General features: G+C 38.9%; 1 protein-coding gene across 5 annotated transcripts in view; it reads right to left on the bottom strand.

The window, feature by feature from the left end:
* The window catches only part of ralgds (ral guanine nucleotide dissociation stimulator), a 72,798-nt gene that overhangs the window by 27,002 nt on the left and 26,839 nt on the right, over window positions 1-18,957 (bottom strand). For 3 of the 5 annotated variants that reach the window (XM_028577523.1, XM_028577524.1, XM_028577525.1), the window contains exon 1: window positions 15,739-16,089. The exons of the other annotated variants lie outside the window; for them this stretch is intronic. In XM_028577523.1, the coding sequence (XP_028433324.1) occupies window positions 15,739-15,927 (189 nt within the window). In that variant the 5' untranslated portion in view covers window positions 15,928-16,089. Of the gene's footprint in view, window positions 1-15,738; window positions 16,090-18,957 lie in introns of those variants that run through there. 5 annotated transcript variants of the gene reach the window in all.

Genomic DNA, 18,957 nt, shown 5'->3' with positions numbered 1-18,957 from the left:
AGATCGTTCCTGATCCTTTACTTTAAGACAGAGCTTTGAAGGGGAGCTGCAACAATTAGTCGATTAATCAATTAGCTGATTAACAGAACATCATTTTGCAACCATTGTGATAATCAATAACATTAATAACAATCAATAACATTATGTATATAGTATATAGTGCCACCTCATCATGTTTATTTGTCTTGATTGTTATATTTTATTATTTAAATAGTTTATTTAGTTGTTATTTTCTATTTTACTAATTACATTTTATATTTCCGTTTGTCTGTGATTTAACTGTCATATTAAGAGCTGCTAAACTGTTAAACGACAATAAAGATCCATTCTAATCTAATCAATTAAGTGATTTTCTTTAAATAACAAAATAACAACTCCTCCAAAGTGAGGATGTTTTATATCATTGTAAACTGAATATATTTCTGACATTTTATAGATCAAACGATAAATCGAGAAGATAAGTGGCAGGTTTATCAATAATGAAAATATTTAGAAATATTGTTAATTGCAGCCATCTGCAACGAAAAGGTGGACTTCAACAACAGCTGCATCTGTGTAAGCACTAAGGGTTGTTTCTGGATATTAATGAAGTTTTCAAGTGTAAAATAACATTAAGTCTGTAAACGGGCTGGACAATAACTCATTTTTAATCATTGATTGATTAGCTGATTAATTATCCAGCCTCAAATATTTTGATGAAGAATTAAGGGTTGAAGTCATTTTCTAAGCTAAATGCCAAACTTTGGTTACTCAGTTGTGAGGATTTGCTGCATTTTTTTTGTTGTCTTCCAAAAGTAAACTGAATCTGTTTTGGTTTTGGACAGCTGGTCCGACAAAACAAGCTGTTTAAAGATATCACTTTAGGCGTAAGGAAATTGTGCTGCATTGTTTTTTTTCAGTTTGCTAAATGAACACGTTTCACAGGTTTTTCACAATTTATGACCTTTTATAAACCAAGCACATCAGTTTTATTGCTTTATATGTAATATCGCTCCAGAATGACAAAATCCTTTCATACAACTTAATCACACAACTTTTAAGTCGTATATAACTCATTTGTGTGACACAGAGAACAATTTATCACACAACAGCATGTGCTTCCAATCAGCAGTTTGTGTAACAGTTGGAAGATAAAGCTTGACAGTCGGAGCGCTGAGGCTCAGAACACATCAAGCCCCAAATAGCAGAGCCGCAGTGGTGTGAATCATTAGAGGCCTCGGTGGAGGAATGGCATGTAATCTGGTGTGTCACAGCCCTTTGTAGTGCATCCTGGGAGCATTAGTCATCAGTCCATTTCCAAGGCTCTGTGTGACTCCCTGTGCTTCGCTGCCTACTTTCTTTTTTTGGTCAGGGATCTATTTGGTAACATCTCGGTCCACGCCAAGTCCCTCTGTTGTGTCTGTGTTACCATGGAGACAAGCTCAAAATGAGGATGGCTGTGAATTTGGAAAAAGTGATACAGCATCTTCAAGCACTAGTACTGTCCTTGTATTTAAGTTTCATCGTTTTGGACATTTAAATAGGACACTCCAACAAGAGAATAAGATCAACAAACTACAGGAAGAAAAAAACAATCCACACAGGATTACGAATAGAAGCAGGCTGATGCTGTTCCACGTGCTAGATAATCAACGATTTAATGTGTTCTTAAAGACACGAAAAAAAAGAAATAAAAAGGCATAGAAACTGGCTCTAACTGGGATATCTAACCATCAAAAACACCCAAAGCTTCTCCACTCTGATCAGGACAATGCTTACACATAGAACTTGAACTTCACTAACCTACCTACAGAGTGTGTAACAGAGGGAGGGTGTGTGTGACAGATAAACGGGGAGAGCGGAGAAAAACCCCTGGACTGTTGTAAATCCTACAGAGTGTAAAGGCTGAGGCACAGCTGCAGCTGAGGGCCTTTACGGCTCGAGAGGTGCTTATCAGCCAAACCACAGAGGCTGCGCTGCTATCACTTCAAGCCCGGAAAATAATGTAGCGCTCAAGGGCAGCGCTGCACTCCATCCGGCGAGTCAATTCCCACCATAATGCTCCCATTCATCCTGTTGTCATGATAAACAAAATCTCCTTACTGCTCGAACAACACACTGAGCAATCAATACTTTATACTGAGATTAGCAGAGGCTTTAAATATCTATTAATAAAAATATCCCAAATCACTTCATTAATATAACAAAGTTCCACACTAAAGCTTTAAGCCTTTGACGTTGGCAGGATGGTCTTAAATCTGAAAAACGTAATTTGCACTTGCAGCTGGTGATGAAGGACTCTTCTCTCACAGAGTCTTTCTAAATGTTTGTTTGGACCAACCCCTTGATTAGAATTAAAGCTGATGCAGAAGAATAAGATGTAACCTCTCTGGGCACTTTGCTCAAATAACTAAAAGGTGCTAAAAAATGTAGAAGAAGCTTTGCTATTCTATTATGGTATTCACTCTGTCTTTCAACAGACAGCTTAACAAGCCACACCATGTTAAACTGCATCCCAGTGGTGTTACATTTTACGACAACGTCGATAAGAAACTCTAAGTAAATAAGAGCGAATTCTCTCTGAATCATCTCCTTTTTTAAATTTAAGTTTGTCTCACATTCCTTCAGCCGGACTCAGAGCTGCTTAGTCAACCAGATCGGCACCATCCTGGTTACAAAGCCAAACACACAGGAAGTGGCTTCTAAAGATACTGTAGGCAGCCTCCTCAGCACCCCTGGTTCAACAAATAGGATATTTGGGGGGGAATTCCAGACAAAAGATGGTTTAAAAAAAAAGGAAAAAACCCAATTAAACGTTAATTGCTCGCAGGGGAATGCTGCTTTATTGGAAATCACAGACTCCACATTCATGGAAATCCTATCTCTGATCTCTTGTCATTCCTGGAACTTAAAAAGATTATTTGCATGAAGAAAATCCTCAGTTCAACTCAGCTCTTTTTTGAGGCCTGGCATCTGACCAGATGAAATTGTTAAAGACTTCTCTCTTTCCCCCATTCCCTTCTTCTGTGCTTTTGTTTACCTATTTTTTTGCAGTATGCCCCTCGTTATCCCCCCTCTGATATCCAGCCTATGGCTTCTACTGTAACTTTCAATGTGTGCATGACCTTCAATGTGCTATTGATTGCTTAGTTCAAAGCTCCCATTAGCAGATCTATGAAGCTGATTTTAATCATAGTCATAAAGCCATAAAAGCGCAGATGTTCAGCATTAACTTAGGGACCATTGGGTGACGCAGGACTATGAGTGATGCAGAACATTGCATTTTGAACATGATGCACTAAAAACAGAAAGGCACTGATGACTTTTATTTTTAGAAACCTGTTTACCCTCTCTTTGTAATGAACAATGCAACTAAAGAAACGGCATCACAGCCATTATACCAGAGGGAAGGTTTGTTTTATTTTATTTACTGGTCTAAATATAGTCACCACATGTTCAACAGAGTGAAACTGGGTCGGAAAGTATTTACAGTTTGTTTTATCCAGATGGGTGGTGGTTTTAACATCAGGGCAAATTAAACACATGACAACTGAGGAATTAACTACCCAAAAGTGCATTGTTATCATCTAAACACAGAACATAAAGTTACATGCACTTTATAATGTATAAGGACGTTTTTTCATTTAAAAAAATAAACATACATGAAATGGTGTGATTGCAGCAAAATGTCTACCTTCATGAGTATCTGCTAAATGTCAGAAACATAAGCACATGGACTGAAAAGTAATGTTAAATGCAATGTAAAACTCTTACTTATCTTATCTTAACTTATCTGACTGAACTCTTAAATGAATATTCTGTAAAGTGTTTTTTGGCTCCTCGTGTCAGTTTTGGAATACAATCAGAAAACTAGAGCAGGATCCACAGAAATGTCTGGCATCCAGAGTCGGCCTCCTCCACACGCTCGCTCCAACACTTATCAGATCTACGCTCACCTACACCATCCTGAACGTGAATGACCATGAATGTACACGTGGGCTGGAGGAATGTGAGGCGAATAAAAGTGTCAGCAAAGAGTGATGAGAGTGAGAAAGAGAGAGAGAGAGAGTGAGAGAAAGGGGAAAAGGTTTCCAGAAAGAGGAAAATCCACATCACATGAGCCAACAGTGGAGAAAGGACAAACATGATTTCTGCATTACCACACATACATGTCAATGGTTTAAAACCGCTGCAGAAATCTCACTTTCTTTACACTTTTATGTACAACACATAGTTCCAAGACATAACATGACTTGATTCTACATTTAAAGCCGTGTAATGTATCTGACCTTGCCTTGAATAACAATCAGCTGATTCATTTGCCTCCAAAGGACAGTTCTCCCCAAGATCAAAAATACATATTTTTCCTCTTACCTGTAGTGCTATCTATCAATCTAGATTGTTTTGGGAGTGTTGGAGATATCGGCCGTAGAGATGTCTGCCTTCTCTCCCATATAATGGAACTAGATAACACTTGACTTGAAACTGCCAAAAAAATACATTGGAAAAAATTCAACACCAATGTCTTTTTCCAAAAATCATAACCCAGTTACTCGAGATAATCAACAGACCTGGTTGTGAGTAGTTTTATGTAGGATATATTTTCTAAAAATAAAAAACAACACCAGCCAATCGTATCAGCGTGCAGAAGGAAGTGTATTAATGGACGAGAGGTCTGTGCTCGTGACAGCGCGAGATGTAGACATTGATGGCGTTTCTCTTTGGCTGAGCTGTAGTGTAAGCTAGCTCAGGTGAACTAGCAGTATCAATTAGCTATAAACAAATCTCCACAAGCTAGCGATGTTGGACCAAAAAGGAATTTATCCAGAGAGTGAGATACGGACGTCTACCACATAACAAACTCCCAGCCTCACCCTCAGTCTTAATAACAGGCTGAACTGTTGGCTGACCTGCTCTTCATCTCAGAAACACAATCATGAGTCAACATCTGGAAATAAATAAAAAATTATCCCACATACCAAACCTCCCATCTTTATATCTGATGGTATACAGTCTTTCTAAACACAGCCCCCTGGCACAGGAAAAGACTAAAAGAAACACACAGGAACAAAAGTAAACTCTCATTCCGAGCCAAAACCCCCTCAAGGCAAAACATTGCCCTTGAAGGCTGTTCAGAGGCGTCTGCCAAATTTATGGGCGATCATCAACAGAAAACACACCTGCCTCCATAGCAATGGTCCCATATGACCCTTAGAAAACCCCTCGGAGCCAAGCTCTAAATGTAGATCAGCAGGGAAACTCCCAGTGGAATGAGAAAACCTGCCCCCCTCATCCCCCCGAAATAGTCAACACCTAAACAAAGCCAACAATAGGCATGTGTTCATTACAACCCTAGCACAAGCCAGTGATTTCCCCACGCTAACAATGGCCACTGACAGCCAGTGAGGAGAGGGGGAACCAAATGTTCCGAAAACTCTTTGGTGGTCTAAATATTGAGGCTATTCACTGAAATCTTCACCTTACAAGAGCCTGTCATCCTCCGCCACCTTTGTCAAATGTATTGACTGATTGAAACCTTTACACATACACCAGGGAATACTCACTGACAGCAAGCTCGGTTTTAACAGAGCGCTATAAATATATATATACAGTGGGGGAAATAAGTATTTGACCCCTTGCTGATTTTGCAGGTTTGCCCACTTACAAAGAATGCAAAAATCTACAATTGTAATCATATGTACATTCTAACAGTGAAAGACAGAATCCCAAAGAAAATTCCAGAAAATCACATCATATGAATTTATTAAAATTGATAACCATCTGATGAGGAAAAACAAGTATTTGACCCCCTGGACAAACAGCAAGTATTCTGGCTCCTACAAGCCAGTTAGTCTTTCTTTAAGACACAGCCCCAATCCGAACCAATTATCTACATCAAATACACCTGCCTCACCTCGTTACCTGTATAAAAGACACCTGTCAACACCCAAACAACCAGCATCCAACATCACCACCATGGGCAAGACCAAAGAGCTTTCTACGGACATCAGGGACAAGATTGTTGATCTGCACAAGGCTGGGATGGGCTACAAGAGAATCGGAAAGCAACTTGGAGAGAAAAGATCAACTGTCGGTGCAGTTATCAGGAAATGGAAGAAGCACCACACCACCGCCAACCTCCCTCGGTCTGGGCCTCCACACAAGATCTTGCCTCGTGGGGTGTCCCTGATCATGTGAACGGTGAGGAATCATCCCAAAACCACAAGGGGGAACTGATGAATCAACTGAAGGCAGCTGGGACCACAGTTACAAAAGAAACGGTTGGTAACACACTACACCGTCATGGATTGAAATCCTGCAGCGCACGCAAGGTCCCCTGCTCAAGAAGAAACATGTACAGGCCCGCATGAAGTTCGCCATTCACCACCTGGACGACTCAGAAGAGGCCTGGAAGAAGGTGATGTGGTCAGATGAGACCAAAATAGAACTTTTTGGCCTCAACTCAACTTGTCGTGTTTGGAGGGCAAAGAACACCGAGTACAACCCAAAGAACACCATCCCCACTGTCAAGCCTGGGGTGGCAACATCATGCTTTGGGGGTGCTTTTCAGCCAAGGGGACGGGACAACTCCATTGTATTGAGGGGGAGGATGGACGGGGCCATGTATCGTGGAATTCTGGACCGACATCTCCTTCCCTCAGTGAGAGAGCTGAAGATGGGTCGAGGATGGGTGTTTCAGCACGACAACGACCCTAAGCACACCGCCAAAGCAACAAAAGAGTGGCTGAAGAAGAAGCACATCAAGGTTCTGGAGTGGCCTAGCCAGTCTCCAGACCTGAATCCGATTGAAAATCTTTGGAGGGAGCTTAAAATTCGAGTTGCCAGGCGACAACCTCGGAACCTGAATGATTTGGAGGCTGTCTGCAGGGAGGAGGGCCAACATCCCTGCCGAAATGTGCACAAACCTTGTCACCAACTGTAAAAACCGTTTGACATCTGTGCTGGCCAATAATGGCTTTTCTACGAAATATTAACATGCTGTTTGTCCAGGGGGTCAAATACTTGTTTTTCCTCATCAGATGGTTATCAATTTTAATAAATTCATATGATGTGATTTTCTGGAATTTTCTTTGGGATTCTGTCTTTCACTGTTAGAATGTACATATGATTAAAATTGTAGATTTTTGCATTCTTTGTAAGTGGGCAAACCTGCAAAATCAGCAAGGGGTCAAATACTTATTTCCCCACTGTATATATATATATATATATATATATATATATATATATATATATATATATATATATATATTTATATATATATATATATATATATATATAAGTTTTATACAACTTGTTATAAGTGTAAGACGTGGACACATATTTACAGCTAAAATCAATCAAGAGTAGAGAGAGTCTACAGCCATGCTAGCAGCTCTGTGAGGTGTTTGAGCACAGCAGTGCTTTGAGATAATGCTAACGTCAACATGCTAACATGCTCACAATGACAATGCTAACTTGTTGATGTTTAGCAGGCATAATGTTTACCATGTTCACCATCTTAGTTTAGCGTGTTAGCATGCTACATTTACTAATTATAGCACTAAACTAGGGCTGGACCCGAATATTCGAATATTCGTTCGGTGGGTTGGTATTCGATTTGAAAATTTGACATTCGAATATTCGTTTTTTTTTTTATTTTGGTTTATTTATTTTCTGCATTTATCTCTCGTTCACACTCCAGTCCAGTTGGTGGCGGTAATGAACATTTAAGTTGGTTTGCCAACCGCCAATAAACTAGAAAGAAGAAGAAGAAGAAGAAGAAGAAGAAGAAGAAGAAGAAGAAGAAGAAGAAGAAGAAGAAGAAGAAGATACTGTCGGTACACGATGACGCCCACTTCGAGCATTTAGCAAGCTGGGCAGAGAAGCTAGCGGTGATAACAAGTGCAGAAATGGAAAACTGTTTTGCGTTTTTCCATTGTGATTCGGCCAAAAACTTCAACATTGTGAGGCAAAGAGATCGTTTTGGAATATAAAGCTTGGATATTACATTTCCTTGGACTCTTGGGGATTTATGAAAATCAAGTTTTGGTCAAAATACCACTTTGTTGCTGAAAGGACAATGAAAACAGGTTTGCATGCACTCTTGGCTGCGCAGATTATTGCTGAATTGTTTTATTTTCTGTTACTTTGTAACAGTTGTGTACATGGCTTTATATTTTAAAGATTTAATGAAACAGTCATGAGTGGAAGTTTTATCGAGGTTACAGCGACGCCCCAGTCACAAAGTGTCCCGTTGACGAGACGGTGATCCTCGAGAGGTTAAAAGTTTATTAATTCTGAACGCGTCTGGCCTGTCTATATTGCACCAAATACGACACTGCACTCCCTTGTGAAGTTGTTTGGATGAAAGGTTCTCAAAATAATCAAAATGCAAACAGACAGACACATAGAGATTCCTGCCTTTATTAGAGATAATAATATGTTCCGAAGCTTCGAATATTCAATGCTCATTACTACCGAAGCTTCGAAGCTCAAAAAATGGTATTCGGACCAGCACTACACTAAACACAAAGTATAAATCAAACTGAAGTATTTTGTATATATATTTGTATATACATATACAAATATATAAAAATATAAAACTCACCAGATAGCCTATCTATGTACACAAGTTCATGGCAATCCATCTAATAGTTGTTGAGACATTTCAGTGTGGACCGACCAACATTGGCATCCCTAAAGCAAATGTCACTGTGATCTAACTCCATATACTGAATCTAGTTTTGATTTTACTGAACAACCTTTGTCTTTACCTTTCTTCTCTTTCAACAAACATGCTAAAAAAACAGACTTCCTTCTTCTACCACACTAGCAGTTCTTTCCCTGCATCTGGGCTAATCTAAAAAGGTTCTGGATAATTTCTTCCCAAATTACCACCAACACAGAGGCTATTTTTGCCTCTTTTTTTGCGTGTTTGTGCCTCTTCTAGCTAAAACCTGACATGAACAGATCTTTTCTGTGAAATTAAGTTGGCAGATCAGCTGGGGGCCAAAGAACTACTGATTTGATTTAGCAAAAGAAGACCTCAATCCACATTTCCTGCCATCAGATAATTCATTTTATTTAGCTGTAACTTCAGAACTATTCAAAATCTTCCGGGCTTGTTTACATTGTCAAGACATTTCTTTTAAATTCAAGTTGACGGGAATGAGGAGGTTTGTTTTTCTTTCAAGTGCCATCTAGTTATTTGTACTTTTTGCTTATTTGTCTCGACGACGCAGTTAGTTATATTTTTTCTCTTTTTTTCCACTTTCTATCTTTGGCACAGAAATAAAAGCTAAACCTTGATTTAATCCGTGGCTAAGTGCACTCCTGTCTATGTGTTTCCTAAAACTTGGTGACAGAGCTGTTGTGACGGGTATTAGTAACACGCCAGCAGCTAAACTGGCTTTGTCAGCCATTATCAATCACCAACATGCGTGCAGAGTTTCATTAGGAGAATAAACCTCTTATCTCTTAATAGAGTTGATAGAGGTGGGGATTCCGGCAATGACCATGTCCCAGTTTACTTTATTTTCAGCTTTTCTTGGCTGATCTATTTTACATTGCTGTTGGGCTTTAGACAACCCAGTGTTTCCTTTAGGATTTTTTTTAGCAGTGGGGGCAGGTCTGTCCGAACAACAGCCCTATTTCTGATACCGCGGTGGCAGAAATGTTGCCATCGTGGGCCGCCACTACAAAATCAACATAGAGGAAACACTGCAACCCCAATGTGCTGAAATAATTAATAATTAATAAATTAGTAATTGCACCTTTTTGAATATTACAAAATCAAATGTTTACTTGTTTCCCATAAATGTACTGTATATCATATGTTTCCCAGACAAACTAAGATATTTTCAATAACATGGACAAAACAAAATCAACTCGAGGCCCATTTACTTGCTTGTTCAGGAGCTTTTGATTGTATCTGGGTAGATATTCGGAATCATGGAAGCTAAATCTACAGATGTTGAAAGCTCCAGAACAAGAACAATCACTTACTTAAAACACAAACACCTAAAAGACTTCTATTCCCCGACCAGACAATCCTGCTGAATCAAATCAAATCCCTCCAAAAATTTTCTCTGTCCTTTATTCCGTCATTTTCATTCGTCTGCTTTAACATCTATTCGATATGCACTAAAAGTGATACATGGCTGTACATAGTAAGAACTAACAAAGATGTTAAATTTGTTTCAGTTACGAAATTATACATTTTAAACTAACTGACCCAAAACAACGATGAAGTCTCTCCATAATTGTCACAGTGAGGTTCCCAGGTTTGGTACCACACAATATATACAGTAATGTCATTTTGTTTTTGTACAGATTAAATTTACAAGATACATAACGAGATACAGTGTTTCCCCCTCCTTTAAGTAACTTGATGCTCCAGCTCCACATTTAACTCACAAACATAAGACTCTATCTTCTTGTCTAGTTTGCAGAAAAGAAGCAAATACGCCTTTTTCCAAGAAAGGCTGAAATGTAATTTATAGACGCTGAAATATTCAGGTTTCATATCTGAGAATCTGATTTTAATCATATTTTAATTCAGTCCACATGGGAAATTTAAAAAGGCAACTGTCAGATTTGGGACACTTTGAGCTGCAACTTCTCTAAAGATGCTCTTTAGTTAATATGTTTTGAAGTTTCCTCGTGTAAGACCAGTCCAGGTAATTAAACTAGACCAGACAGACAGCGAGTGCAGAATCAGACGGTTTAAGTATTTCTCCAGGCGTCGCAGGCCTTCACATTCCAGCCTGTTTCTGTCGTTGTGTCTGCCGCTGAGATCCAGCACTCGGCTATTTGACTCTCTTCAAAATGAACTGTGGAAACAAAAGATTCTCTGTCTGTATCGACTCGGACGGTCCGGCTCCTGTTTCTCACCTCCACCTGTGCTTTGATCAATGCTTACATCTCAAATAATAGCAGCTTAGAGTGTACTAATATGAGATCTTCCTTCTGCATTTGTGTCTCAGAACTGATATTTTACAATCAGTAATAAGCTCATTGAAGTCAAATTTTTTCACATGGAAAATAATACGTGCATCACACATAGCAACAAGCAGTAGTAGAAAGTAACTAAGTTTATTTACTCAAGTACACAATGTTGTTGTACTTTACTTGAGCGTCTCCATTTTATGCTACTTTATACTTCTACTCCACTACATCTTTTGCATTAAAATGTCTAAAAAAGACTAGACCTATGTTGTATTTTTTGTTGACTTGTATACTTTATACGTTATCCTGTTATCCGTTATAATGTTTCCAACAATGTTCAAACCCAGAGAAATCTGTCATTTTATTCAAGGTAACGGTCCGTTACATTTGGTCGCCTGTCGATAGCGTCGAAACTGCTTTATTCAGGTTTTTTACCGGTTTTGGTCAGTTTGTTGTGGAGAGGAAAAGACCTCTGCAGACAATTGGGCTCCTGGTTAAAACCCTCCTGAACAATAAACACTGAAGGAATCCTAACCGTGAGAAGCTGACTGCAATGACGGAAATGGTGGTGGGACAACAACTCCCATGATCCTGTGCTACTTCACGACGTCACCGAACTCTTTGTGTCTTTTGTTATTGTTTTGATTGAGAGATATTGACATATTGTTGCGTAAATGAGTACTTCCTCCACCACTGACAAAGGAAACTTTTAACCAGTATTGTGTACTTTCCTGTGTTTGTAACGTGATATTCTGCTTGTTTTTGATTGCATATGGGATTATTTCTTCCATGTGGGATAACCACAGTTGTACTGTGTTATTAATGTCATTCATCTGCTTGCTTGGCTGAGTCACTGTTGAGGACAATCAGACCGTGACACAGTAGAAAGAAAGCTGTTTTTAGAGCAGTTACAGTAGCCCTTTGTCTATGGTTTCACTGTCAGTTTGGAATTGCACTGAGCAGCATCGATTACTTCCTAAAATAGGTCCGAAGACGACCACATAAGTGACTGTTTGTTCAGGCTCAACGGTCCTGAACTGGTCTGAACTGTACTGGGAGTCCAGAACTGAAGGAGCTGACCGTTTAAATGACTTATTGTTTAAGGACTCTTGAGGCAGCCTCAATAAGCAGCAGTCTATTTATACAGCAACCAAGATGGCCGCAACGTTAAGGAAGTCTCACACCCGCAAGTTATGTCATATCTATAAGTAATCTATCGCTCACTCCAAAATGTAACCAAAATGAATGTTTGGTCAGGTTTACATTCTTGAAATCTTAAGGGGTGCCCCCACACTAAATGGATGCTCCCAAGAAATATCTTGCGATTACAGCAAGGACATTACCAACAATTTTTCTTGATCTGGTAAACCAAAATGTTGGCAATTTAGGACTATTTTATGAAGTTCTTGTACAGTTTCTTGTGGCTAGACAATATTTGAAGATGGCTTCTTTGTAAAGTGATTATATTACTCAAAGTAAGGAACTGAAAATGTAATGGTTTGGTATCATACTAGAGAGAAAAATTAGTCAATTGATTTGTTGATTGATTTTGTCGATTGTTGATCAATTGCATCTATTTTGATAATCAATGTTTTAAGTAAAGTTTCAAAACAAAAAGGCCAAGTATTTTATGTTTCCAACATCTCAATTTGAATAATTAGCTGTTCATCTCTGTCCTATTTGACAGTTAACTGATCATTTTTGGGTTACGGAATGTTTTAAAGTGCTCATATTATGCTCATTTTCAGGTTCATAGTTGTATTTAGAGGTTATATCAGAAAAGGTTTACATGGTTTAATTTTCAAAAAACACCATATATTTTGTTGTACTGCACATTGCTGCATCTCCTCTTTTCCCCCTGTGTGTTGAGCTCTCTGTTTTAGCTAAAGAGTGAGGCATCACACTTCTGTCCCATCTTTGTTGGGAGCCGCACATACGCAATACCTAGGTAAGGACTACTAGCCAGTCAGAAGAAGAGTATGAGGGCATGCCACGCTAGCAGCTAGGCGAGCATGGCTCGTATAACGTGTGTTACAAGGTGACGCTCGTTTGTCTCTGAAGTAAAGGCTGGACTACAACAGAGCTGTTTGGAGCAGTTTGTGAACAGTGTTTTCTGTTGGAGATGGTAAGGCCCTTTCGAGTGGTCTTTGGGCTTTTTCACTTTGTAAACCTATAACATGCACAAAAAAGATATAGAACACAAAAAAGGAAAGGAAAAAAAGCCAAAAAGCATAATATGAGCACTTTAAAGAGAAAACAAGCCTGTTAAAGACATCAAACTTCCCAAATGATTGAATTGAAAAAACCCAGCAAAACACAAGGTACTGTATCAGTGGCCTTGCCATGTTCAGTCTGGTCATAACTTAATAAATGATGAATCGGCAGATCAACAGAAGAAGAATAAGGCGATAAGCATCAGCAGCCCAGGAACTTCAGATTGTTTGTAACCAAGAAAATTCTAAAATGATCAGCCAGCATGAAGCCAACAATGACTTATTTATCTGCCAAATCAAGCACAGCACTCATTTCAGACCTTTAGTCATGTTAAAATAATAGAGAAATATATGTATAAAAGAAAAATGGGCTTCAACTGAGGCAACACAGCATTAATTTCTTTCTAACACAGCTGTAACTTGATAGGTTAGAAAACCTCCATTTCAGAGCCATTTGATCCCCTCAGCTATATGATACGGTACGTACAGACTCCGATGGTGGTTACATAAGAGCCCGAGGTATATCAACAAATGAGTGAATCCAACCCACCACCCTCCTCCACATCCGCCTTTCCAGTGACCTTTTATACTGTAAAAGAACCACGACATTGAATAACGTCTACATTAGCCTTTTGGAAGACTGCTGGGAAGAAAGGCGGCGATTGTAGAGGAAACCCCTCGGCCTCTGCAGGAGGGGGATTAAGCATTAGTAATTGTGTTAGAGGAGAGGATTAGATTAGATTAGAGCAGAGCGAAGAGGCAGAGCAGGTTATAGCTGAAGCTACCTCTCTGAGCTCCGCACATGAAAAAAGGGAAACGTACAACAGGCTCGTGATATCAGTCCAGGTCTGATTGATGACCAGAGACCAGAGAAAATCAAAAAGGTTGTGCAGACAAGTGTACAGACAGCGGAGACCAGACCGTCTCCATGTGGTAACGATTAGGAGGCTGTCCTCGTCCAATCCCCAGATTTACATAAGACAAATGTGATTACTCATCCTCCGTCCTGATCTCATCGAATGTACGGAATGTAAGGAGCGAAGTGCTGGAGAATGTTTCCACCTAATCCATTAAAGAAAAGGACATTTTTAGAGATAACAGTGATACTGTATATTTGGGTCATGGGTTGAAAAGGAAAGTGACGTAGTGGGAAATAAAGAAGTATGGTTATTATGGTATGAAATGAGCTCAGAGTGTACGAAAAAATAGCCTACACTGCCAGAAGGGCATTAGGGTGATATTTTTGGCTCTGGGGATGGCAAAGTCCACCTCTATCATCCACTAAAATATCTCAACAACTATTATATGGATTGTCAAGACATTTTGTGCACACATTCATGTTCCCCTCAGGATGAATGGTAATCGCTTTGATGAGCCCTTCACTTTTATTTAGCGTCATCATCAGTTCAAAATTAAAATCTGTCCAGCACTCTGGTTAATGACCAATTACCTGCAAAACTAATGACATTCCCATCGGCCATGCTAATGTTAGCATTAATCAATAATTAATCAATGAATCGATAAGTAGCTCTGCACTTATGAATCCTTTTTTAACTCAAAATCACCAAACATTCCCGGCTCTCTCCGATTTCAATATTTGCTTATTTTGTCTGTTTTATATCAATATTAATTTAATTTCTTTAGGTTTGGGTTGGGACTAGCTTCTAGATCGACTTACAGTACAACTCTGAATCTTCAAAACACAACAGGAAATACAAGTTTGTGATATGACAAAACTATCCTCAACGGTAAGACCTGACTGACGCCTGCATTATATAAGGTTACAGTTAACATCTATTCAGTATTGGATTGAATCAGTGTACGTACAGAGGGAGAACTGATACCCACAGAAAAAAAGCAAGTCATTCTGTTACAGTAATCTTGTGCCAATGTCTAAGGAGTGTCACAATAGGTTTTTTTGTTCTACTTTTACTTTTGTTATGTCTATTATGTATGTTACCTAATACAGAGTCCTATCCCTTTATCTCCAGCATCCCAGCATTTGACATCAATATGCTGTTTATATGGCATCTACTTCTTATAATAAGGCTTTACAAATATAAGATTAGTAGATGTCTTCATACATTACATCATCTGAGGTATAATACGATCAATAAATAAATAATCATCTTGTAGCCTACATACGAACATATTCATTGTATATTTTGGATACCTACATATGTTTAAAAGTTGTTTAAATATGTAATAAACTGGTTTAAAAGTGGGGTCAAAAAAGAGTTAAAGTAGAGAAATCACACAGGGATATCTTTTTTCACACTAAACTAACGCTAATAGGCTACTTTCATTTTTGTTTTAAACTGTGTGTAACTTGATGGTAAACAGCCTTAAATAAAACTCATTTTATTCATAACTTGGCTTGTTTCTTTTATAATTCCTATATCAGCTCAGGATCAATACAAAATCCCCCAACCGGGACCTCAAAACCAGTTTGGATCCATCCTGACGTCCTCCAAATCACAACACTAACAACCCGCATCAGCTAACGGACCTCTGTCGCCTCTCATCCCCGCTTCTCCTCCGCCCTCCTCCCGCCCCGTGCCCTGCCACTTCCCCCCCCCCCCGGCCTCCTCCAGCTCACCTCCAGTAGCGGCAGGTCCGGGTCCAGGTGTGTGAGGCTGTGCAGGACCACCGGGCTGCGGTCCTCCACCACCTCCAGTCTCACCCCGTCCCAAATGTTCCGCACCCTCCACGACGAGTCAAACATCTCGACCAGCTGTCCCGGCTTGACGCTGCGCGCCTCTGTTTGCATCCCCGAGAAATAGACCATGGGTGCCCGCGGAGCCGAGTCACAGTAACGGTAGCGACATTATCACTGTCTTTGTTTGTGTTTAGTTAAAGCAGAGAGAGATAGAGAGAGAGAGAGAGCGATAGAGAGTCGTCGCTGCTGTCTGTGGGCCAGCGAGCCGCTGTGCTGGATCATCGCTGCTGTCCGTTGGGTTCAGGAGAGTCATGACTCAGATTGAGGCTTTTCGAAAACCCCGCCCCTCAGGCATGTGCTGCCTTCAGGGCTATCGGAAATATCAGCGTCCCGGGATCTAACGGAGGATTAACATTCTTTAACTAGCCTACTGTTTACATTCATTCGGAGAAAACATGTCTATGCCCTGAAACCAAACATTATATGATGTCTCTAATCTCTAAAACAATAACCTTCACCTTTATCTCAATCGTTAAATGTTTTACTATAAAAATGGCAATAATGTGCATTACATCTGCACATATATTCGCACAAAACTGTAATATACAATGTATATAATTGAATATCTTGATTCCTTTTTATTGTTTTGTTATTTTTATAATTTTCTAAAGTTCTTATGTGTTTTCTACTTATTTAGAGTGGTTTTACTGCTTTAACATGTACATTCCCCCAGTGGAGATCAATTAAGTCTTATCTTAATTGAGATAATGTTATTTTGGAATACAACTATTGTAATGATCCTTCATATTTGGTTTACTCCCTATAAATAAATTAGATTTATTGAACTTCTTTTATTTATTTATTTTCTGCCTTCTTAATAGGCCTATATGTATATTTTATTATTATTAAACTGCTGGATATACACTTGAGTGGAATGCAGCAATTATAACAGAATATCAGAATAATATCTATAATAATAATATCTGTATATCTATATATTAATACACATCATATGACATTTCATGGAGCCGACCAGCAAAACATCTATTTTTGTCACAAAGCCCTCTCTTTCTGTTTTCTAACAACCGTACGGAAGCGCATTGCATTCATACAAAAAATAGACATCTTATCTCATAACTACGAGAACTTTTCTTATTATGAGATAGTAACTCATAATTACGAGATATGTTTTTTTTTGTGTAAATGCAATGCGCTCTTGTAATACTGTGTGGTAAGTTAATATTTAAAATGTGTCTACTGTACAAAGTACAGATCTACGAGGTGTCCCTGAAGGCAGCGTTACGTCATACCTTTGGGAAATGATTGGTGTGTTGTTGCTGCTCTCACTATGGCAGCAGGCTGGCATGGGAAAATAAAACACACTGATGTGCAGTTTACTGTCCCTGCTGTCTGCCACAAAAACCAACAGCAGGTCTGCAAACATTAGAAAGTAACATTAATCTAGTAATATTAGACTTAATATTAATCTTCATTATATATATAAAAAAATAAAGCAAAAACTACTGAACTAAAATAGTTTAACCCCAACATTTTAATGGTTTCATGTTAAATGAATTAATAAGATGAAATAAAATATATAATGTTTGTAACACTTTGAAAGGGTCATTCTAGCACACGGTTTTATTTACAACACGTCTCATCTGTTTTATTATTTTTATGTTTTTATCTAATATTCATTTTTATTTGTGTCTTTCCTAATTGACTAAGTGACTTTCTTAATTCAAATTTAAATGACATATTGGTGCAGATGGTACAGAGTACTTTCACACTGTGGAATTACTACTTTTACTGAAGTAAAGGATCTGAGTATAGGGCTACTCACTCCGCAGCGCTGCGGAGATACTGCAGGTCTGGCAACGCAAGACTAGGCTACATGTAATGATTGTCTCAATGACTGAATAACCTGGCAATTAGTTTTCAATTGACTGATTGATTGGTCTCTAAAATGTCAGAAACCGCTTATCACAAGTTCTGAGAGCCCATGGTGACGTCTTCAAATATCTTATTTTGATCGACTTAGTCTTAAATCAAAAAATCTGAACTGACAATGATAAAAAGCAGCCAAAGCCTCACGTTTAAAAAGCTGGAATAAGATCCATATTGCTAAATCTGAGTACTTCCTTCACCGATGTCAGCAAAAAGCAAGCGAGTCCATGACAAACCAGCAACACAAATAACAACAAATGCAGTAAAACTCAAACAGCACCTAAACACAAAGATCTGCCGTTCTCCTCCGCAAAAAATAAACTAAGATTCTGTGCATTATTTTCAACGCCAGAAAGCACAACTCCTCGCAGACATGAAAAACCCATCCGCCCCTGTTTTGCTCTGCAGTGAAATCTCACTTCAGGACAAGGTCAGTCAGAATTCATTTTTGATGTCCAACACTGAAGAGCCTGTGTCAGTTTGACACCTAACACTGCCTCCTGCTGGCCAATGTCAGGAACAGAAAGTGTCACACAGTACCACACTCTGACATCCATCATCTTAACAAGATGTCAGCCAAGCTCTTAAAATGATTAGTAACTCTAATTAATTCAACCTATTTTAAATGAGAAGCAAGTACGTCAACAAAACAAATGAGCACGACAAACTGGCGGCCTGTATTTTTTATTTTCATGCCATCTATTTCCGAGAAAATAATCCACACCGACAGAGGAAGAACAGGTGTTAAAGTGATTGAGCAAACGAAAACATCTGCTGCACCAGCTGCAACCACAAACATGTGTGACCTCCCCGGCCTTTCTCATCACCGAGCTGCAGCGCTTCATAACTATAATAATAATAATAACAATAATAATAATTTTATTTATTTATTTAACAAATTATATTTGTAGAGCACTTTTCATTGAAAAAAAAATCAATCCCAAAGTGCGTGTGCGTGTGTGTGTGTGTGTGTGTGTGTGTGGCAAAGGACCCACACTGTTTTTTACAAGATCAACACTGGTGTCAATACGCTTGCACTTAAATGATCATGTGCAAATATTAAATGACTTTACATCTGATTATTTTCACGCCAATAAAAAACATCCAAATATGCAAATGTTTCCCCCCCCAAAAAAATCCTCTCTATGTCTGCCTCTAGCACAGCTTTTATAGTGAAACATAAAGTAATGAAATAGTTTTAAGGTTAGCAGA

Source organism: Perca flavescens, chromosome 5, assembly GCF_004354835.1.
Source record: "Perca flavescens isolate YP-PL-M2 chromosome 5, PFLA_1.0, whole genome shotgun sequence".
Classification (NCBI taxonomy): Eukaryota; Metazoa; Chordata; class Actinopteri; order Perciformes; family Percidae; genus Perca; species Perca flavescens.
Note: the sequence above shows the minus strand (reverse complement) of the source record. Positions and strands in the feature narration are given on the sequence as shown.